This window comes from Colias croceus, chromosome 18, assembly GCF_905220415.1.
Source record: "Colias croceus chromosome 18, ilColCroc2.1".
In the NCBI taxonomy this organism is placed as follows: Eukaryota; Metazoa; Arthropoda; class Insecta; order Lepidoptera; family Pieridae; genus Colias; species Colias croceus.
The window spans coordinates 4,823,002-4,847,372 of NC_059554.1; the positions used below are offsets into that span (position 1 = coordinate 4,823,002).

Genomic DNA, 24,371 nt, shown 5'->3' on the forward strand with positions numbered 1-24,371 from the left:
ATCTTGAGAGGTACTTCAGAGGTGTGTTTTAAATAAAATAAATAAAAAAAAACTGTTTATTAATATTTTATTTTTATTTTATTATCAAAATCAATACACGTATAACTAGATGACAATTAAATCTAGGCTTCATCAACTTCATTAACGATTTCCGTGGGTGTGAATGTCTCGTCGTCCGAGTCCCCGCCCCCCGGGTGCGCGGGCACGTGGCGCTCCGCCCCGTGCGCGGCCGCCGCACAGGCGCTGCCCGGGGCACTCCATTCTGCTTGGCTCTGAGAATGATATTGTTAATTACGGACAACTTTTATTTAATAACACTTCTTTTAGAAGCACTTTCGAATCGTCATTGCATATTTTTAATTTAACACCGATTCGGAAAGCAGTATCTATGGAGAAGAACTGGCAAGAAACTCCATAGTCTCCTAATACACATAATTTGTGTAAATTATGGGGCGTAGTAGGATATCAAAGACAAGAGTGAAATTATGTGTGCGTGCGTGGGAATCTAACACGAAGCGTGTGAATTTATTGTTTTTTTAACTCTAAAAACAACTATGTTAGTTCACGTCAACTGTGTGTGTGTGTGTGTTAGTATGTGTGTGTTCATTGTAGGGAATGAAGAGCTTATAACCTAAGTGTATGGACGATTAGTTTTCTCTCCCAAGTATGCTATACTATGCAACAATGTATGCCCCAACTGTGCACTATATTGCACACACGCTGACTCAGAAACATGTGTGCACTCACCGGCGCGGCGTCCCTTACGACGGTAAGGTACAGGTCGTACACGTAGCGCGCCATGTGCGGCATGTCGCGCACGCGCAGAGCCAGCTCGTCGGGCACCGTGGCGCCGGTCCGTCGCTGCGCCGGGTACCGCTCGCCCGGCACCAGCTCTAGTTCTAGCGGCCGCTCCACTAGCTACAATTAAGATCTCTATTAGCCACCGCCCTTATGATACGATAAAATACAATTAAAACTTTCAAAACAAAAACAGTAACAAGAATTAAAATAAAAGAGCGTGTGTGCTGAGCACTCGTGTCAGAAATCAAACTTTTGATAAAATTCAAAGATACTAAAATCGTCGCCTTACTCCATAACGTGACGGTATTACCATGACGCAACTTTGAAATTTTACTCCCAACGCGCCTAAAGAAGATTCACTTCAAAAATAACACAACATACACACAGTATTAATTATATTAAAATTAAAATTTCGGTCAATAATAATTCAACTATCATAAGATAAATGTGTAACGGTGTTTTACCTGATTGAAGGTAGGTTGTAATTCAAAGCAGTTCTTGAACAGATTGGCCCTTGCGAAGATGTACATTCCCAGTCGTGCGCGAGACGCCGCCACGATCAGACGTCTCAAGTCGCGCACGTGGCCCACTGCTTTTGTGCGCACTAGGGATATGAGAGCGATGTCGTTTTGTTGTCCTTGGTACTTGTCTACGGTTGTCACCTAATAAACATTTAGAAACATAAATTTAATGAGATATTTGTGACCGTGATGTCATGTCATCGAACTTTTATATGCAGAAAGTTCTGGGTTATGTCAAATTTTGTTCGATATATTACGATTTTTTTATCCATCTAGGGTCATCAACACTGTTTTATGACACCTACTTATAAATTAATTATTCAAGATAAAGTTCTTCGATTGTTTTGTGAGAAGTATATTTACCTTATGAGGTCTTCCAATGAGTGGATTATCCGCACACCGTTTTTCAATTACGTCTCTTATAAGATGTTTCTGTCCATTGTAGGTTGTGAGAATAGAGATTTTCTCCGCCGGCCATCCAATAAGCCTCATGTACATAAATACTGCAACTACATATTCAGCTTCTGCTAAATTCTGGAAACAAAATATAATACTTTTTCTAGCTCTTAAACAGTTTGGTTATTTTTACAATTTTTTTTAGCGCAGTACCACCAATGGTACAAGTTGCAAATACTGTGTGAAAGGGTAAGTGTGGGGCAGACGGATTACACACCTAATTCATTGATTGATTTTCGTACAAGTGCAAGTATCTGATAAGCCTTTTGTGTCTTGCCAGAACGAGACATTTTATTACTCCTGCAAATACTATACAAAACATTATTTTGGCACTTTTATACCTGATAGAAATACGGGCTGGGTTCAGTCTCGCCCGCACCGTTGAAGTCCTCCACGTTGACGAGCTGGAAGTCGTACCGCAGGCCCGCGTTGGCCGCGCGGTACTCGGGCAGGTTGCACACGTGCGACAGGTCGCCGAGCGCGCGGTACCGCCAGCGGTATAGGTTGCATATACTGGGAAATTTCGGAATTATTAGCTTGTTATCTCTCTAAAAGGGTATTTAACACTGTTTGACGTTTTATTTTCATATGTTATTCGTCATTTTTAGTGACAGACAAGACAAAAAGAAGATGAGAAAGGTGTGAAATCGACCCTAAGAGCTAGCGCACAAGAGCAACTTTTTTCTCCGCAACTATTTTCTCTCCCATCAATTGTATGGGGAGTTGCGCTACGTGCGCGCACTTTCATACTAGCCGATGGGTGGGAGAGACAAAATAGTTGCGGAGACAAAGTTGTTCGTGCGCGCTTCCTCTAAATAATAAATATAAATACATTGAAAATTTAAAGATTACATACGTTCCATCGATACGATATTGTTAGCATTAGACCAAATTCTATACTATGAATGTTTACATAGAATCTATAGTTATAACGTTGAAAACATTGAAACGTGTTTTCGTCGGTTATGATGTTTTACTAATTTTATAATGGATTGAGTTCCGAATACGCAAAGTAAATAATTATGTTGAATAAGAATATGTATGCTCTGCGAATCAAATATAGGTACCTAAAATCTACTATTAAATAACCTAAATCTAATATTAGTTCACATCACTGATTTAATTAGTCAGGGCGGGCTATAAATTAGATTACAATTTTTTATGTATTTCAGATGTTCAAAATCAACATGTGCTCGAGCTGTGCAGATTTTATACCATAATTTTAATACAGTCTGTAGTAATTGAGTCTGACGTCACCGCCTTGGCAAGATCTATTTACAGATTCATCTTTCCAAGAAACCAAAATTCTTTCAGCAAAACACTTCGTTTTCCTTCTCATGTGTGTTTGTAAACAAGCAGATGAAAATGTATTTTTATCTACTAGTCTACTCGTGTAATTAATTATGGGTTGATATGTTGGTAGTGTTTAATATAAATTGTGCCATCTTTTCTTTTATGTATTGATGCAAATAAAGAAATTTGATTTCTTGAAGTGAAATTTCTTTAGTCGCGTTGTGAATAAAATTTCAAGGTCGCGTCATGGCAATACCGTCACGTCATGGAGTAAGGTGACGCTTTTGGTATCTTTAAATCTTGCCAAAGTTTCACTTCTGACAAGTGCTCGGCACACACGCTCTTTTTTTATTTTTCAAGTACAATAAGGTCTATATTTCTATAATGCGCGTTATCCTTTACACAAAGAATTTGCAAAACAGTTATTTCCTAGTTAAAAAAATATTCAAATCAATTGCTATAGTATTACAGTTCATAATGATATACATATTACTTACGAAGGCCTCGCACGTCCCTGTGCGTCCAACTCCACATATGGAACTCCGAGCCTAACCATCCTGGTAAACAGGCTCTGTTCCATATTACAATACTTCTGGAAGGCCATATTCTTCACCACCGGAGGTAGCTGGTGATGGTCACCGATCATTATCCAGCGTTTCAGTCGAGATCTACCGTCCTGGGGGTTCTGCAGCAGCAGCGGTATGAAGGTCTCGATCTCCAGAATTTGAGCTGACTCCTCCATGAGGATATTGTCGTATTTGAATCCTGGATAGATACAAAGATTTCGATTTGTCGGTATATTTTTTATAGTTACGATATATTATGTAACAATTTTAATAAAAACTAAAAAAATCAAAAGGGATTCAGCATTAATTCTTACTCTATTATCGTCGTTTTATTGTAGTGCGATAGTGTGATGAAGTAGGATTTATAATATTTTGAACTATCTGACCTATCGACTTTTCGAGTTATCGATTCATTGCGAGTTATCAGACTTATATTTGCAATAAATTTAAGAAGAGTTATTTAAATCTACAAATAATAATTACTTCTAAAAATTTTTGGAACAAACGAAATTTAGCAGTCAAATTTAAATCTTTATTTTTGGTGTCAAACTCATATACAACAATCACTCATTGTCCTTTTTTGTGGATACAATAGCTAATTTGAATAAACTTGTTTGGCGGATAACTTGGCTTACTAACTACTTTGAATACTAATATCAATGTTTGATTAACGGGTTCAGAATTTGATTTAACAGAATATTTAAAGGATAATGATGACCTATTTTATTGCTATTAAATATTTCTATTACATAATACTTTACTATCTCGAAAAAATTCTTGTAAGTGTTATTATTCCACTAAAAATAAATTAATAATAAAATACATTATATTTTACATATTATTATTTAATTGGAATATAATATATTATATAAATATTTTTAGGTACCACTTATCCCCAAACAGGCCTGCAAAATTGATACATAAAGTCGTATTGCCTTAAAGTACATACCCATTTGCACAAGTTCAGATCGTTTCAAGGCAGCGTGTGTGCACGTCATGGCGATGATTTTAGCTTCCTTTACCAGTAAGTACTTGGATCTGTCCAGACCAGAGCGTAATAGTTCGAATGCTCTGAACTCCTCTAGCTCTTCAAATATGTGGTCTATGTACCTGGTAAGGATAGTTAATTTATGTATTGATATAAGGAATAAATTATAGAAAGGCATATTAGACTTATGATGTAAGGTATATAGCTGAGAAAACTACAGTTACTTTCATCATATTACCATACCACATCATATTAAGTTTTAAGGAAATAGGAGTCAAGTAAGCAGTTACCTGTAGCAACTTTCAGCGATTTCCATGTCCTCTTCATAGGATTTTCCAGGGAATAAAGGCTTGGGAGCATCGTCAAAGAATTCATGGAATGGGAATTCTTTACTGATAGTTTCGATTGATTTCGACTGTAAGAAAAGATTTTGTTATTTCGTTTTGTAGAAAAATATTCATTGTTTGGGTGAAACGAACCAATGACCAAATTCCACCCATACAGCTAATTGGCAGTACACATATAACACCTGTTACATAAATCTAATATAAGAGATATTTTCTGAGCAAACAGAACATAAACCCAAAAGGATTATACCTGAGTACGGCAAGTCCTCAAGAACGCCTGCCACCTGGGTCGCACATGGTACACGTGGAAGTGGTGCGCCAGTTCGCACGTGGCGCCCGCCTCACCGCCCGCTTCCAGCGTGTTCTGGAGGCGAGCCACTTGGCCCAGTAGTTCCATACGCTTGGCGAGCACGTAGTTCACTCGTCCATATCTATTGGTATGGAGGTAGTGTCAAAAACTAAATCTTGCTCAAACTCCTAACGATATGTCAATAAAAGGCGGACTTGAAAATTGATTGTACAAAAGGAATTTACCCTCAACCATTCTGTATCAACAGCCTTACTTAATAATTCCATTTTATTATACTACTAGCTGTGCCGCGCGGTCTCACCCGCGTGGCTCCGCTCCTGTTGGTCTTAGCGTGATAATTATATAGCCTATATTACTCGTGGATAATGTAGCTTTCGAATGGTGAAAGAATTTTTAAAATCGGTCCAGTAGTTTATGAGCCTATTCATTACAATCAAACAAACAAACAAACAAAGTTTTCCTCTTTATAATATTAGTGTAGATGACCGTTGATACAGAAATGGGATTTCAACTTGGAATGCGAGATACTATCCGAAGAAAAAATTCTGTATGGGTTGTGATACACATAAGTATGTCTTAGATATTGTAGAAACACATTCAATAAAATGTAATGTGATCTAAAGTCTAAACTAAGAAATTATTCAATGTCTAAAGCGAACCGAATTAGGTGTCATTCACCCCAATTAATGTTTATCATACAGATAATGAATGTCATGGAACAATATGATATTAATTTTCGTTTTCGGTTCATGAGCTATGAGTCTAGTACTAAGTGCAAATGTAAATGAACTTTACATATCTATGGTTGTTGCAAATTTTCGGAAATAGTGTTCTTTCTTCATGAGTGACTCATACAAACATACAGAAAATTATCGGAATGTAATAGTAATTAAACTTACGCATATGCGAATATAGGACAAAAACCAAGTGCTAGTTATAAGAGCAACTATGGAGTTTCTTGCCGGTTCTTCTCCATAGATACTGCTTTCCGAATCGGTGGTAAATGTTAAAACTGTTATGACGATTTAAAAAAGTTTCTAGAAGAAGTCTAATTGAATAAATGAATGTTTGAGTTTGAGTTTGATATCTATTACTTCAAAATTTATAAGAGATATATCTTATTCATAATGATGCAATAAAGTATTATACAAAAGGCGTTAATTAATAGTCATCACTTCTTAACCCATTGAGCCCCCAGCAGCCCGATCGTACCACGACACAATAGATTTTCTATTGTGTCTGTGATTCCGGGGGCTGAGTTATTACAAGACGCTTATATTAGAATACGCAATACAATGATTTGCATATTCTTTTCATCGCTTAAATTTTTCCTGTAAAAATTACTATATCGTAGTATCCATATCAAAAAATCTCTTCGGTTAATGACTTGCAAAAAATATTTTAGCTAACCGTTTTCCTCATTACTAGGGATGTAACGATACATGATTTTGTCGATACGATACCGATACCGATATTTGTAGTTATGTATCGGCGATACCGATACCGATACAGATATCGATGGCTTGGTAGAAAAATAAATATTGAATTATGCATAAAAAGTTACCAACATTTAACAGAGACCCAACTGTTATTCGTATTCTTTTAAATAAAAATGCCAAATCAAAAAACAACAAAACCATTTATTTTAGTATTATTATTTTACAAAGTCAGTTAAACTTTAAGTAATACACGTCTACAATCAGTACCTAATAAAAGTTTACTACTGGTATAGTTTTTTCAGAAAACAAAGTGCGCACACGCGGGCGGCCTCCCGCATCGTTCATTGGGCGCGGTTTTTTGAATTGTTTGATATCGGTATCGGTACCGATACATCGGCTTGCCGATTATATCGGCCGATATATCGGTATCGGTATCGGTATCGTTACATCCCTACTCATAACCTTGTATGAACTTCCTAAATAGATAACAATCTTAGCAAAGATGACGCAATACAGCATACCGAAAGAGGTCAATCTACGATGCAAAATGGTCATGGCTAGATAAAATAATAAGCGTGACTAAAAAGGTCGACACAGCTAGACATATTTAGTACTTATAGTGTTCATTCATCATTGTCTTCTGTATGGATATGATCGGTTCATCAAATAAAAATTGCTTGCACATAAAGAATCATGTCATGAAAAATTATTTACATTGATAGCGGCTGTAAATTAACTCTGCATGAGTAACCGCAAAGTTGGTATTTAAAAGATAAAGAAAACTGTTTTTAAATGCAATCATGTTTTATATGCACATTTTTGTAAAATGACTTCTTTGATTTAAGATTCCTAAGATTACTTCTTCTTTGCAAGAGGCACACAAACGTAAATATTTGAATCGTTACGATTCATCATTTTAAATGCTTTTCATTGCCTCAGCATTTATTTTCTTATATAGGTTAATAACAGTCCTACTTTAACATTTTTATAGTATAACCGCACTTTATACAAATCAACACATTGATTGATTGAAAGTTGGACCGGTTGGTTAGTTGTTTCATATTTGTTATCGATCAACTTTTAGATTGATTGATGGATTGTTTGATTGATTGATTGATTGTTTCGCACGATCGTTCCTTACCTCGAGAAGTCCTTATCAGTCTGTAGTTCTTCTTCACCATGACCGAGACGCAACAAGTGTCGCTCGTCCACATCTAACTCGGCCACTTTCTCGAACAGCTGGTTGAGCGCTTGGTTGCTGTGCGTCACCACCAGAGTGCGTTGCCAGGGGAAGTTGTGGTACAGGTTCGATATTATCTGTACTGCTACATCCGTTTTACCTGTTTAGAGTAAATACCGAAGTAAATAGGTGGAATATGCAAGATGTGAATTAGAATATGTGCAAGAACGTGTTGATACATTTTGAATATGAACAAGGTTGTTCTGTACTACTATAATACTGTGTGGTAAAAATATAATTTGAATTTTCGTCTGTGATATTATAATGTGCAGGAACAGTGGCGTACAGCGTACCTACAGCCTTGAGTTCTGAGATTAGATACCCAATGGGGCCTAAGACAAGGAACATCTTTGTCTGCTAGGGCACCTACTTGCCCGTAACTTTTAATAGGTATTCGTTTAGAAAGAAAGTACCTAATGTCTTAAGTATACGGGATACTTACAATTTTGTAATCAAAATTGTAATCAAAAAAATCAAAATTGTCATCAGCTAGGTACACATAAAATTTATATTCGCACAAACCAAATAATACATAGTTCATAACGCAAATAATTCGTTAATATCCGTTAGCTAACGTAAATATTCAATAGGAGTTCTAATTCAAGACCAATCTATTTTAGCAAAGTTGTTTGGTTTTATTGGATCGTAAAACAATTTAACTACTGTTCTATAATAGACCACTTTAGCTGTTAAGATATTGTTTCACGATACATTTATATTTACACTGAAATAATTTTATGCTAATGAACAATTACCCGATATCTCTCTATGATACAGGAGCTTTATTCGAATCATTAGAAACATAGGTAGAGTTAATTAAATAATTACTCATGTACAATACTAAAAATAACATAATCATTTGTTTATATTGTAGTTAAAGTTATAAATTACGGTGCATTGACCACATTACTGCGTTTTATCTTTTTCAATATTGTTCCTACGCACAAATTACGTAAGATCGACTATTATTTTTAAACATTATGTAATCATTTCTGATAGAAACATTTATAATTCAATTCAAAACACATTAAAACTTTGACCAACACAATTAGATTAACAATGGAATTAGTAAAAGTATTATTATCTAGCTGTGCCGCGCGGTTTCACCCGCGTGGCTCCGCTCCTGTTGGTCTTAGCGTGATAATAATATTATATAGCCTATATTACTCGTGGATAATGTAGCTTTCGAATGGTGAAAGAACTTTTAAAATCGGTCCAGTAGTTTATGAGCCTATTCATTACAATCAAACAAACAAACAAAGTTTTCCTCTTTTTAATATTAGTGTAGATAAAAAGCATAATTTTTAAAGTAAAAAAATGGAGAAAATAAATTTAAATTCATAAATTTAATAATTGGTATTGTTATTTATATTTTAAAATGAAGTTCACTTATAATAATTCTAAGGTCTTCTATCTACGGACTTTCTTTGTTTATCTCCTACTTTTTCGAATCGTATAAAACTACTAATTTTTTCCTTCTATATATAAAACTTAAAAACATACCTGTTCCCGGAGGTCCAACTACTAATGTAAGTCCCGGTTGCATTCCCGAACGAATTGCCTCCACTTGAGTTGGAGTAAATAAAATGTTGTTCCTGCAAATTGATATATGCGTTAATAACTGTCACTACATAGTATAAAACAAAGTCGTTTTCTCTGTCCGTATGCCCTTATGTCGCTTAACATTTTTAAAACTACACATCGATTTGGATGCGGTTTTTTTTAAAAAATAGAGTGATTCAAGAGGTAGATTTTAGTATATATTTTTTAGGTTTTAGACAAAGCGGGCGAAGCCGCTGGCGGAAAGCTAGTAATCAATAAACCCGATACTAATTCTTTGCACATATTGAAGAATGTACTTTTGGCAACAGCGTATGAGTTTGTTTGTTTGTTTGTTTGAACGCGCTAATCTCAGGAAGTACTGGTCCGATTTGAAAAACTTTCCGATTTAGAAAGCCCATTAATCGAGGAAGATTATAAGGCTTATATATAATCACGCTAAGACCAACAGGTGCGGAGCAATGCGGGTGAAACCGCGCGGCACAGCTAGTTAAAATATATCTCTACATTCGGATGAAGTACATAATAGTAATTTATTGTTAACAATCAGGACATTGAAATTCAACAATAAGAAACGATTATAAAAAACATAATCAAATTAAATGTGCATAGAATTTTAATATTTCATCAACGTATTGTTGTATTGTTATGCCGAAAAAAAAATGGTACGCTAAAAATAAAAAAAATGGCGCCAAAAATGCATCATCGTTTAAAATACATGCATGCATGGTGTCATTGCTATTTGGGTGTTAATTTGGGACATATAATGAATATTAAAGCAATTTATATACGTGGACGTGCGTACATATTGTTTATGTCCATGGTTAATTTTTTTTTTATATCTTAAGATTTAATAAAATTCTTTTCTCGTTTGTAGTTATGTGATTTTTTCTTCATTTCTTTCTTCCTAAAATAAAAAAAAATATTTTAAAACTTTTCCTTTTTTTCCCGACTGCGACAAGAGGGTTGTTTTTCGAGTGTATGTATGTAGGTACTTATTTTTCTTTGAAACGCCCTAGAGCTAGTCGTATTTTTATGTGAGCGGTGTCAATAGATTCACCTTAGTCGTGAGGGTGACATTGGATACATCAAAATTAAAAAAAATGGCGCCAAAAATAAATTTATAGGAAAACAAGGTTTTTGTTTTTATAATAATACTAGCTTACCGCCCGCGGCTTCGCCCGCTTTGTCTCAAACCTAATAAATTATACACTAAAACCATCCTATTGAATAACTCGTAAATGTATTAAAAAAAAACCACATCAAAATCCGTTCCGTAGTTTTAAAGATTTAAGCATACAAAGGGACATAGGGACAGAAAAAGCGACTTTGTTTTATACTATGTAGTGAAGTGATATCTTGTTATATTTAATTATGTGTACTTACTTTTTAGGCTCATTGTAAAGATATGGTCCCCGTTTCGGCTGAACATGAGGTTCCACAATGATGACCTTCCGCGGTTCATCTTCATCCATTGCATTGTCGCCCAACTCCTGTTTCCGTAGAACATTCTCGAACGTCACTCTGTATAAGAAAATATAGTTAATATGATTGTTTAACATATGTGGGGGGCTAAGTCGATAGAAAAGAACAAAAAATAGATTAAAGCAGAATATAATATTGATTTTAAATTTTAGTTTTATAGAATGAATGTGCTTATAAATTCCTATTTTTCATAGTAATTAATGCTAGGGATCGGTGAAAGTCACAGTTTCGATTTTCACCTCAAGATTGATATTTTATTATTTCACTTTAATTCTTATTATATTTTGTTTCTTTTTTCAGAACTTTATTAAAAAATTAAGGTAAATATATCTATTTGCTGCACCATTTGGTTTAGGTTGCGAATAAGAGATTCCTCCTAACAACAAAGCCGCCTGAAATTTATCATGCGTTAGTCCCGCAATTATGTATTAAAATTGTTATAAAATGAAGTATTTATTGTATGAAAAATAATGTTTGCTTACGTTTTCCTTGTTACATTGATAAACTTTGCATCGAGTTATTATAGTGGTAAGATTAATAATATATTAAGATAACATAATAATAAATTCCACAATTAAAAAATGATTTGAAAACTCACATTGTGTTAAATATAATATAATGACCCGTGGACCCGAATCTAAAATTTTGTTATAACTGGGTCTTCATATTTGAATGATCATAAATTTTTATCTTAATTTACATTTATGAGAAAGAAAATGTGCCATTTCGGTTATATGAATCAATAATATTCCTTCATTGATTATTAAGAAAAACACATAAATAATGTTTTTTTAGATCAGATCATTTACATTTTATGTTTTCAGCGGCACCATTATCCGAAATAAAAACTTTATAAATATATTTTCTGCGAACGATCTTCCCGATAGGAATAGAAAGAATTTGCTGTCGGGTTTCTCCCGAGAGCAAATGTTTCAGTGACGTCCTAGCCGCTAATAGAAGTTAATTGATAAGGACGGGATGCTTTAAAATGTGTATGGGAAATAAAATGCCCGAAATATACGATTAATAATTAGCACAATAAGATGGAAAAGCTGTCATGAAAAGTAGGTTATGAGCTAGTTTACATTAGGAGGAAAAATTTGTAATACGGTATCATATCGATAATAAGTACTGTATCGCAAATCGAAAAATAAAATTAAGGTGCACATATTATATTGTCTCTACCTATGCTACATAAACACACTGTCATAATTATTTGTATCATTTAGTACTGAATCATTGCATCTGTACAGTCACGTGGTCTCCTCTGAAAATCAGTGCAGCAATACATTTTAATTAATGGTTGCTGCTTTGCTCACGGGGAGTCCTTTTTACCACCATTGCTATATATGTATGTATATTTTATTTTCCTGTTCTGTGTTAGATTATTAAGATTTATATTTTTGTAATTGGTGGCAAATAAAACACTTTCTATTTCTATTTCTATTTCTATCGATTTTAAAAATTTATTTACCATTGCAAAGCTTAAATCTTTACAGAAACTATTTTTGTAACAACAAGCGCGGAACCAGGATAAGTATGGGCTAATGGTTCGGTCACACTACCAACGACGACTACGACCACGACCAAAATTGTCATCCAGTCAAAATTGGTTCAAAATAAAATATTAAAATTTCCCGTCATACTGGTACTCGGAAAGAAAAAAAAATCGAGGACAATAATTAATATAAAAATAGGTTTTTTGCGATTTTCGCCGAGACAGTAAGTTAATCATATAATCACCTTTTACCAAAATTGTAGATCATAAAATTATATTTAAAAAACTTCAAGTACATTTTTGTCTAGGAGCCACCGTTTCTACGAAAAATTTATTTTTAATTCATTGATCTAAAAAAAAAAATCCAAACACCAGAACGACAGGAAATTTTAATATTTTATTTTTAATTGTGTTTTGCACAATTTTGTTAAATTGCGACTGGATGAAAATTTTGTTCGTGGTCGTTGTCGTCGTTGGTAGGATGAACAAATCCTTAGCAAAACATCATACGCTTATGACAATTAGTATCGATAGCGGATTCTATTCCTTTGCGTTTTGACGTTTGTCTCGGCGCTCTTATCCGTACTATCTAGTACTACTCTACTTTGAAAGAAGGAAAAACGAACGTAAACACGTTTGTTTTTCTTACACGTCGCAACGGAGCGATTTTATAGTATGATAGGCTACTATTTAACGCAGTAAAAGCACACCCCGGACACTCCATACAAAATTATCGTTTTGACAGTCACACTGTAGAGACTGCAAATGTGTGTGTTAACGCTTTATGGTTGGCACATTTGTGACTAGCGTAAAAAAAAATTCGCGTTTTTCTGATGAAATACATCCGTAAACAGCACAATATCTAACCATTTTCTACGAAAATCGATAATCACAAATCCAAAATAATAAAATTACTTTAAGGTCTGATTTTTCAGTCCTTGGTTAAAACTTATTCATCGAATAACGTATTAAACTACCATTTCAAAAATGTATTCTAATTGTCCGTATTTGACAGTTTTCAGGTGACATTTTAAAATGTTCGTGTAATACTTTATTGGACGGATAAATTTTAACCAAGGATTGAAAAATCGGCCCTAAGTCAATTTGATTAATGTTGTCAATCTTCGTTGCGTATCGTCCTTGCAGAAAAATACGGACCATTTTTAGGCTGATCGTGATGTCCGTGAACTTAGCAGAGCATTTTTAGCAGATCAAAAAAATAATGTGAGTTCTTATCGCGTGCAGTTGAGTTCTATAGTTCCTGATACTTTTTAGAAATAGTTCTGGCGTTTTTACCTGAAAAAACGACATTTGAAAAAATGATCTGCCAACTTCCCGTAGCAGAGCATTTTTAGCAGATCAAAAAAATAATGTGAGTTCTTATCGCGTGCAGTTGAGTTCTAGAGTTCCTGATACTTTTTAGAAATAGTTCTGGCGTTTTTACCTGAAAAAACGACATTTGAAAAAATATCTTAGCAGAGCATTTTTAGCGGATCAAAAAAATAATGTGAGTTCTTATCGTGTGCAGTTGAGTTCTAGAGTTCCTGATTCTTTTTAGAAATAGTTCTGGCGTTTTTACCTGAAAAAACGACATTTGAAAAAATAACTTAGCAGAGCATTTTTAGCAGATCAAAAAAATAATGTGAGTTCTTATCGCGTGCAGTTGAGTTCTATAGTTCCTGATACTTTTTAGAAATAGTTCTGGCGTTTTTACCTGAAAAAACGACATTTGAAAAAATATCTTAGCAGAGCATTTTTAGCAGATCAAAAAAATAATGTGAGTTCTTATCGCGTGCAGTTGAGTTCTAGAGTTCCTGATACTTTTTAGAAATAGTTCTGGCGTTTTTACCTGAAAAAACGACATTTGAAAAAATATCTTAGCAGAGCATTTTTAGCAGATCAAAAAAATAATGTGAGTTCTTATCGCGTGCAGTTGAGTTCTAGAGTTCCTGATACTTTTTAGAAATAGTTCTGGCGTTTTTACCTTAAAAAACAACATTTGAAAAAATAATTTTCACACATTTCCGTGCGATTTTAGAAATTACATTCATTTCCTAGGAATTTTATAGAATGACGGATTACATACATTTCCGTTAACATATATACTATGTTATCGCAAATGTATGAAATCAAGGAATTGTATACAAATCCTAGGAAATGTGTACAATTCTGATACCATTTAGGAAATGTATAAAATGTTGTTTAATTAACTATTTAATGCATGGAAATGCATGCATCCTAGGAAATGTATAGTCTTCCTCGGAATTGTATATAATTCCAATATCGTATTAGGAAATGTAAAAAGTAAATGATTTCTGTAATAAAACACGTTGTTATTTTTTTTATTATAGCACTTATTGAGACAATCGGGTAAAGAACTCAACTGCACGCGATAAGTACTCACATTATTTTTTTGATCTGCTAAAAATGATCTGCTACGGGAAGTTGGCAGATCATTTTTTCAAATGTCGTTTTTTCAGGTAAAAACACCAGAACTATTTCAAAAAAGTATCAGGAACTCTAGAACTCAACTGCACGCGATAAGAACTCACATTATTTTTTTGATCCGCTAAAAATTATCTAGTACGGGAAGTTGGCAGATCATTTTTTCAAATGTCTTTTTTTCAGGTAAAAATGCCAGAACTATTTCTAAAAAGTATCAGGAACTCTAGAACTCAACTGCACGCGATAAGAACTCACATTATTTTTTTGATCTGCTAAAAATGCTCTGCTACGGGAAGTTGGCAGATCATTTTTTCAAATGTCGTTTTTTCAGGTAAAAACGCCAGAACTATTTCTAAAAAGTATCAGGAACTCTAGAACTCAACTGCACGCGATAAGAACTCACATTATTTTTTTGATCCGCTAAAAATGCTCTGCTAAGTTATTTTTTTCAAATGTCGTTTTTTCAGGTAATAACGCCAGAACTATTTCTAAAAAGTATCAGGAACTCTAGAAATCAACTGCACGCAATAAGAACTCACATTATTTTTTTGATCTGCTAAAAATGATCTGCTACGGGAAGTTGGCAGATCATTTTTTCAAATGTCGTTTTTTCAGGTAAAAACGCCAGAACTATTTCTAAAAAGTATCAGGAACTCTAGAACTCAACTGCACGCGATAAGAACTCACATTATTTTTTTTGATCCGCTAAAAATTATCTAGTACGGGAAGTTGGCAGATCATTTTTTCAAATGTCGTTTTTTCAGGTAAAAACGCCAAAACTATTTCTAAAAAGTATCAGGAACTCTAGAACTCAACTGCACGCGATAAGAACTCACATTATTTTTTTGATCTGCTAAAAATGCTCTGCTACGGGAAGTTGGCAGATCATTTTTTCAAATGTCGTTTTTTCAGGTAAAAACGCCAGAACTATTTCTAAAAAGTATCAGGAACTCTAGAACTCAACTGCACGCGATAAGAACTCACATTATTTTTTTGATCCGCTAAAAATGCTCTGCTAAGTTATTTTTTCAAATGTCGTTATTTCAGGTAAAAACGCCAGAATTATTTCTAAAAAGTATCAGGAACTCTAGAACTCAATAGCACGCGATAAGAACTCACATTATTTTTTTGATCCGCTAAAAATGCTCTGCTAAGTTATTTTTTCAAATGTCGTTTTTTCAGGTCAAACGCCAGAACTATTTCTAAAAAGTATCAGGAACTCTAGAACTCAACTGCACGCGATAAGAACTCACATTATTTTTTTGATCTGCTAAAAATGCTCTGCTACGGGAAGTTGGCAGATCATTTTTTCAAATGTCGTTTTTTCAGGTAAAAACGCCAGAACTATTTCTAAAAAGTATCAGGAACTATAGAACTCAACTGCACGCGATAAGAACTCACATTATTTTTTTGATCTGCTAAAAATGCTCTGCTAAGTTCACGGACATCTGATCGTGCGGGGTGAGGTAAATGTTTAATTTTGGCGGGAGGCGGAGAGTGTCTGTTCTGTAGTGTTTAGCTACTATTATGTATTCTGTGGTAAAAGTCTCAGGGGAAAATCCATTACAACACATATTTGAAACACTTAAAATTTTATAATGCAGATGTTACTGATAACTTCCTTTCAAAACTGCGTGAAACAGCTACATATTATAAAATAAGTTATACTCACTTGAACGGTCGGACGAGTTTCTGCGGGTTGTCAGTCTTTACTTTAATCTCGTGTCCCGGGAAGCTGTTCCTCAAGTGTTCCATATCCAGGAACGTGTCGTTAAAGTCCAGTGTTGGTATTTCATTGGGCATCCTGGACAAAATATTACATGAGTTGATAATTTTACGTATGTTTAATTTTCAAATACATTTATCGTTGGCCATTATTATGTAAATTAACCAATATTTTAAAATCAAATCAACAGAAAATGAAATTAAAAATTTTTTCTTTATTTTTAATGTGGGAAAATCTTCCAAAGATACCCACGGCCCCCGGGGAAGGAGCCGTGGGTTATATCGGATTCATACCGACTAAAACCCCACTGTATTCCGTCGAGCCGCTTTAATGATGGGGCCGCGGCCGCGAATTCTGCCTCGACCATCCTTTAGTTAACTGGTATAAAACGCCTGTTCCTGGTCCCTTATTTATCCAGACCATTTAACTAAAGACTTGATACAAATAATCCTACGATAATGGGGAATATTCATGTTTTTCTTTTTTATCTTAAATTAATAGTTATACCCGGCGCGGCCTAAAATGATCCCTATGACAGTTCGTCTTAGTGATTGCTCGTATGATGGATCGTGTCGATACTTTACTATTTTATAGGCAAAGGCGTAGTTTGCATTCAGCCACGTCGGTAAACATGTTTTAACAAATATTATAAAATGAATTTTTAACGTCTATTATGTAAACGAAACGGTAAGTAAAACGAAAGTTTTCCAAAACATAAAAATGCACCTAATCATTTTCTCGTAATTTTTAACCCGTTTAACACAGTGTATATTATTTTATCATGAAAATGGAATCCCCCATTTAATTTTTCTAAAAAACTTATATTATCATAGGTTAGTAAATTAACGCGAACGGTAATTAATTAATTAATTATGCTGCGATCTTCTGTTCCATTCAATAGTGAATGAACTGTAGCTTAAGCATGGAAAAAATGTGAACTCGTTTCCATTATCGAAATTTGTTTATAGATATTTCCCGCACTAGTCGATAAATGCCAACGATGTAAGTTTTGAAGGGCGTAAACGTAAAGTCAGATTGATATAATTTCTCGTAAATGATAAGAATTGTTATAATTCCAACGGAATATCATTGTAATAGCATAAAGCGCGCTTTGCGTGACGTCACATGACACGTCCAGTGGGTGTTTACCTTAGTGTTTACTATGGAGTGATGAATAAAATGTCGTGTCAAATGACGTCACATTTCGTTCGACCAGTGGTGGCGCGTTTTGGAAGTTTGAAATTCGCTCCCTTTTTTGCACTTTTTGAATATTATTTTAGGGGTTTAAATAATAAGTAAATAATAAAAAAATCCTTTTCATTATAATATTACGATAATAAGTATTCGAGAAAAAATTATTTTAGGCCATTTAAAATTTTATGCATATTCCCTATTACCTGGTGTAATGCGCCTGCCCCGGGTCCCCGTAGCCCAGCACGATGTCGTGCAGCCAGTCGGGCACCACGCACTCGGTGTTCATGAGCTCGCGGATCGTCTCCAGCACCGCCTTGAAGTTGTTCTCTTTGGGCTTGCGGCGCATCACTATGTTGAACGTTTCGTATACGTCCTGGAACAGATTATTTATTTATTTATTTATTTATTTATTAGGTTTACCAGTAATTGTTACACAAAATAAACAAGTATATATAAAATTAATCTTAAAACTAAGTGTACAATTTAAGGTAGGTAAACACCACATGCATACATTTAAATTTTAAAAGGTTTTATACAGGAAACAAAAAATACATCTAAAATATTAAACTAAGTGATGGACAAGGTACTTTTAAATTTATTTAACCTAAGGGAGAACATATCTAGATCTTTAGGAAATTCATTGTAAATTCTACAGAGTCTAGGAATCGGAGATTTTAATTTGTTAATCGTTCTCAATGAATATCTCAGCAGGTCGGTGAGAAACTTGAAAATTACATGTAAGCATACAATTTTCCAGCTTTTTCATATTATGTAAACAATTGCTTTTTCTACGTTTATTAAGTTACATAAACTAGAACATTTGAACATACATGCATACAGCAGAGTAATCCTATTCTACTAATATTATAAATGTGAAAGTTTGTAAGGATGTGTGTGTGTTTGTTACTCTTTCACTCAAATACTACTGAACCGATTACAATGAAATTTAGCACGCATATAGAGGGTAACTTGAATTAACACATAGGATAGGTTGTATCCCGGAAATCCCACGGGAGCGATAACTATGCGGGTTTTTCTTTGAAAACGCGGGCGAAGCCGCGGGCGGAAAGCTAGAATTTCTATAAATGAAAAAATAGACGAACGAGTTATTCTATAAGTCCATTCTTGCTTTTTCATTCTGAAACTTTATTATCAAATTGACAAAATTTCTGTACAACCCACTACACAAACTTAACAACTCTTACCTGGTGACCCTTGCTAGCTCGATCCAGATCCAATCTATACTGATTAGGATCTAGAAGCAGGCGGAATGTTCTAGAATCTCCATCCAGCTCTGGTCTCGGTTCTGGCCCCTCTTCTATGACCCTCCCTGAAGCATCTAACATTCCCTCCACTTCGCAACCACGCACGTACACTATGCCCGCTTGTTCCACCATGCTCTTTTTGTAGTCATACTTTGTGCCTGTTGAGAATATAGGATTTTAATATCTGTGATGTTGTTTGGATATTGGTTTGTGAATATTAGCGATTATTTACAATAGTGTCAGAAATTGGATATTAAGTGTACATTTCACAGATATTTATTTTTCAAAACTAAGCTCGTTCAAAAAGCATATTGTTAACACTTTTTAAACAAATTGTATAAAATTTAAGTTTTTACTTTTTAATTTCAATTTATAATTTAATTTTTATGAAAAATTGTTAAAGCGGTGCCTACCTGTAATTTAGATACGTAAATACTAATGTGTATTTTAAGTTAATTTTGAATTGTTTGAACAAAAAATTATGTATCTAGTTGGTAAGCCATTTTTTAAATAAATAAATAAATATCTAATGGCTAAGGATAACATATTATAGATATAGACTATGTATTCTCACACCTCGCAAGCGATGTCTGGATAAATCGTTGCTGTTTTGTTTTGTCTTTCATGGGCTTTAAAATATCTTTCTATTAATCTCAAGTAGATAGCCCATCTCCAATGCCCTTTTTAAATTATATAGAACATTAAAATCCTTACCGATACTCTGACTAGGCCGCACTGTGACCAGGAAGCAAACATCATGTTTCCTCAAATTTTCCCACTCGTGTTTGATCTCTCTCCTTACACTAAGTGTCACTGTGACGTCAGCACGCACTCTAGAGGGCGCTTTTTCACCAATGTTCGGTTTGGCCACTTCCACCACGGCAAAGCTTTGTATGGGATGGGCCATGCGTGCCCAACCGCCGAAGTATACGCTGCCGTCTTCTGCTCGCCTGTGAAAAGAATACATATAATATTTATTATTTACCTATAGCGAGGAATATATTTAGGGCGCTTTACTGTTGTAAAAGACAATTATATACGAAAGTTTGTCAGCTTTTCTAAGATTTTTTTAAATCGTATAAAATATTGGCAAAAAAATCTGATTTATTTGAATACCACTGCAGTATCTTTACTTACCACGGCGATAGGCGATATACTGCATCTTCAATGTCTTGACGAATTTCATCTGCAAGAAAAAAATAGTCATTATTATTATTATATCAAGCGAAGAGTGAACCGGTACCTACTAGGGAAGCGCGTACCATCTTAGACCGCATCTTAGCTTTCCATCAGGCGAGATTGTGGTCAAGCGCTTCCCTATCTAGAGTAAAAAAAAAAAAAAAATTCCACAGGCCATATATTAGAAATACTCATAAATTCTTTTTCTTTGATTTATTTACGAAAGATAGAAATGAGTAGACAGAGTTAATATTGATTGGCGATGTTTTCTATAATTATAACAAGCGCTTCTCTACTCACAAGTACTCTCCAATCTAAACAGATTGAAATTCCTCAACAGATAGTCGTGCAGCGTCAGAAACTGCAGGTTAAGTTTGGGTAGGGCTAAACAATTCTCCCCACTGTATATCTCAGTGGGCACTACATTTTCATCCCATATGATTTCTTCAGTGGGATATAGGGGCATGGAATTGAGCTCTTCCAGTTGGGATATACGCCGCTCGTGACGAGATATCTGTGGAAATTTAATAGTAATGTATCTGAGGTAAAAAACATGTAGGTATTCGATAAAATACATTAAATAGGATTTACACGGGATACATAAGGATATAAACTAAACTCATATAATATAATGTTATCCGTGTACTGTGTACTAAACACAATTAAAATTAGTGCGAAATCTATCTAATGTTTCTATGTAAGATTTTTATCTTGTGACTAATAGACAGATGAACAACTGCGTATGCAAAACTCTAATTTGTCATATATCTTATAATTAAAGATACTCAATAGTAACTAGTACAAAATACAAACCAATAATTCTTTAAGGAACAGTTTGTCCATTCGATGCCAGGGTGCTTCGTCCTCCTTGCCTTCAGGCGGTACTAAGTTCAAATATGTAGCGATTGCTCGCAGTGCCTTGTCACTGAAATATTATTATTTTCATAAAATACATATTATAAAACTCATGTAAATAAAATGATAAGAGAAAACTAGTTTCAGTAAAACATGCAATATATATGCAGACATGTATTTTTTTTTAAACTATGGCATTTTTTGTAATTTTGCCTGTATTTTAATATTTTATTTATTAAAAGAAAAGAAAAATTCGATCACGAGACGGAATGAGAATCTGCGTCTTTCACCTTGCCGGGGAGAGGGCAGACTTCGGCCGCCCGCGATCACTTTAAAATTTTCTCATTTGCCTGTCTTTATTGGTTAAATAAATTCTAGCAATTTCAGTATCGCTCTATTTTCAATGCATATTTTTTACAGAATATAACTATTAAATCTAAATATTTTTCACCTTAAATTCCCAAAATGTTTCTGTAACGATTCTCTAGTGTCAACGCTGGCAACATTGGCCAGCGCGAATAATCTTAGATCAGGAAACTTCGCGAATGCCGCTTTCTAGAAACACAAAGTATAATATATTTAATTTAATAATTTGTAACAATATGAAGGTAGTTATTTACTTTTATATTTCTCTCCATCTAGGCATCTAGTTATATAGTATAATGAAAAATATTCTTTATAAACAATTCGAAAGAATTGACTATAATATTAGGTACAATAAATGTACCAAATATTATAGTTATTATATTATGTAAGTTGTCTGTTGTGTTGTAACCATGCAAATAAATGATTTGATTTGATTTGAGGTACATTATTGAAATACATAATTATATTTTCAGAATAAACAAGTATACAAACGGAACTGAAATCTTAGTAGTCAGAAATTAAGATATTAAAAACTGGTCATTAAGAAAAAGGTATTTACATACATATTATGTATAGTTTGTATAAGTTACCTGAAGTGAAGTAATCCTTGAATAATGTTGTAGGGTCATATCCTTGTCCGTCATAGGGTCCCCAGTTTCATCGCTTATTTCAAACCTCGCATAGAACTTCAACATTTGTAAAAGCTGCAACAAAAAACGGTGATATTACAGTCATATTATTATAGTATATAATATATATTATACTGTATACTTAAATTGTTAGTAATTGAATAAAAAATGGAAACATAGCCAAAACCCCATTTATATAAATTAAACATTTTGAAATTCTAAAATACAAAAAATATACATTTTTTTTTAATTCTGGTATTGAAGGGGCATTTATCTGAGGGCATACAGGTATGCATTTTGGTTATAAGCGCCATCTTTAAGAGTTGCTATGAACTAATTCAAACGAATAATTTTATCATCCTTACTCAAACACGATGTTTTAAAGCTCGAAAGACAGATGGCGTAGTATCAATAAAATTTACTATCGGTCAATTAGGGAAAGCTGGCATGTTCACAGTACTCACACTTATGCAATTTCACTTACAGTATGTTCAAAAATAAATGCGACTCTAGTTTCATTTTAGACTTGAATTGTAAAATGGGTGTGTTGTAGATAAATATATTATGCAAATATAATTATGAAAGCTCTCATAATTTACCTGTAAAATTATACTTTATAAGTAAATCAATTGATGAAGTTAATTATTTATTCTAATAATAATCAATTGGATAAAAGTATTAATAATCATTCAATTATCAAATAATAATTAAATTTCAGGTCATAAAAACAATACAAATAACACGTGCGCTCACTCCCAACACACGGATGGTTGTTTTGATAATGATCAAAGACTTACTATGTATATACGGACAATAATGATTTAAATAACGGACGTCTTCTGCAGTTGCGGAGCAGTCTTGTCCTGACTTTAGTCGAGTAAAGATATCTAAGAAATATTATATTTGTAGAAAGTACGTAATACCTACCAATACGCGCTGACAAATATGTGTTACATGTTTATTGTATAATTTTCACACTATTGGTTTTAAACTCAAACTCAAACATTTATACAATTAGACTTCTTCTAGAAGCACTTTTGAATCGTCTTAGCAGTTTAACAGTTTTAACATTTACCACCAATTCAGAGAGCAGTATCTAAAGAGAAGAAGAAGAATCTACTTAATCATACCTAATCGTAATCTTCTACTTCACTGAAACTTTCATCGCTCGAAGAACTCGCCGTCGGAATTTCATAATGTTATTATAAATGAGTCAGTGTAATTATCTACTTTTGGTTCTAATTGAATATATTTTTCCTCATGTTCTCGCGTCTTTCTCCAAACTTTCTAATATTTTTTTTAATAATGTGATAACTCTGATTATTAATTAGTAATTTGATTTTTGAAAAAAAAATGCCGATTTTAGTCAAAATTTATATTTTTCTAACAAGATCCTTATCATCCAAATTTCTACCTTGGTGAGAAAAATTGACATTTCTAATGAAAATGAACAAAAAATTAAATGATTTTATTAAATACTGTAAAATAGTCTATAATTCTTCCATTTACTGTATCACAAAATTCTTCATAGATTTTTAGATATTCGTAGGTACTACACCAATTACATCACCCTGTATTTATAAACAATTGCAAAATATGACACATACATAGGCCGGGAGATACTGACACAAAATTTCGGGTCATTTGTAACAGAATGGCGGTTCTACAGAGGTCTTATTACGCAATGACTAAAAGAAAAATGATGGTCAGAACGCTGGTACCGGCGGACTTGTCGCGTGGGCGTTAGTCGAACTCGTCGTATAAATAGCGAAAGTCAAACGATTTGTAACACAAAAATTTTAGAATTTACCGATAGCCCATAAAAAAGATGTAGTCCGCCGGTACCAGCGTTCTGACCATCATTTTTCTTTTTGTCATTGCGTACTAAGACCCTTCTAGACCGCCATCCTGTTACAAATGACCCGAAATTTTGTGTCAGTATCTCCCGGCCTAACATGTGCAATGTGTAAATGTGTTGACGTTCCAGCTCTTCTTAATATATCAATACAAAACATAGGAACTATAGGTAAACCAGAATCTGATGGCAATTAGGGAAATCAAAATTTGGAGTGTGCAACCCTGGGGAAAATGGACTGAACGATCTTGATACTGCATATTTTTTATTTTGTCCTCAATATCATTAGTCACATTACATAAATGGACAATACTGTACTTAATAATGAGATATCCACTTAATATTATGTAGGT

At 33.9% G+C, this 24,371-nt stretch overlaps 1 protein-coding gene across 1 annotated transcript in view; it reads right to left on the reverse strand.

The window, feature by feature from the left end:
- Positions 1 to 53: 53 nt before the first annotated feature.
- Positions 54 to 24,371, reverse strand: part of LOC123699462 (RNA helicase aquarius) — a 48,713-nt gene continuing 24,395 nt past the window's right edge. Inside the window, exons 7-27 of the mRNA XM_045646402.1 lie at positions 22,125 to 22,238; positions 21,620 to 21,723; positions 21,127 to 21,238; positions 20,614 to 20,827; positions 20,272 to 20,320; positions 19,849 to 20,084; positions 19,075 to 19,292; positions 18,073 to 18,242; positions 16,622 to 16,753; positions 10,908 to 11,045; positions 9,465 to 9,556; positions 7,863 to 8,061; positions 5,223 to 5,403; positions 4,916 to 5,040; positions 4,587 to 4,747; positions 3,569 to 3,836; positions 2,120 to 2,291; positions 1,686 to 1,856; positions 1,266 to 1,463; positions 748 to 918; positions 54 to 272 (exon numbers count right to left, since the gene is read on the reverse strand). Coding sequence (XP_045502358.1) covers positions 123 to 272; positions 748 to 918; positions 1,266 to 1,463; positions 1,686 to 1,856; positions 2,120 to 2,291; positions 3,569 to 3,836; positions 4,587 to 4,747; positions 4,916 to 5,040; positions 5,223 to 5,403; positions 7,863 to 8,061; positions 9,465 to 9,556; positions 10,908 to 11,045; positions 16,622 to 16,753; positions 18,073 to 18,242; positions 19,075 to 19,292; positions 19,849 to 20,084; positions 20,272 to 20,320; positions 20,614 to 20,827; positions 21,127 to 21,238; positions 21,620 to 21,723; positions 22,125 to 22,238 — 3,375 coding nt within the window. The 3' untranslated portion in view covers positions 54 to 122. The remainder of the gene's footprint in view (positions 273 to 747; positions 919 to 1,265; positions 1,464 to 1,685; positions 1,857 to 2,119; positions 2,292 to 3,568; positions 3,837 to 4,586; positions 4,748 to 4,915; positions 5,041 to 5,222; positions 5,404 to 7,862; positions 8,062 to 9,464; positions 9,557 to 10,907; positions 11,046 to 16,621; positions 16,754 to 18,072; positions 18,243 to 19,074; positions 19,293 to 19,848; positions 20,085 to 20,271; positions 20,321 to 20,613; positions 20,828 to 21,126; positions 21,239 to 21,619; positions 21,724 to 22,124; positions 22,239 to 24,371) is intronic.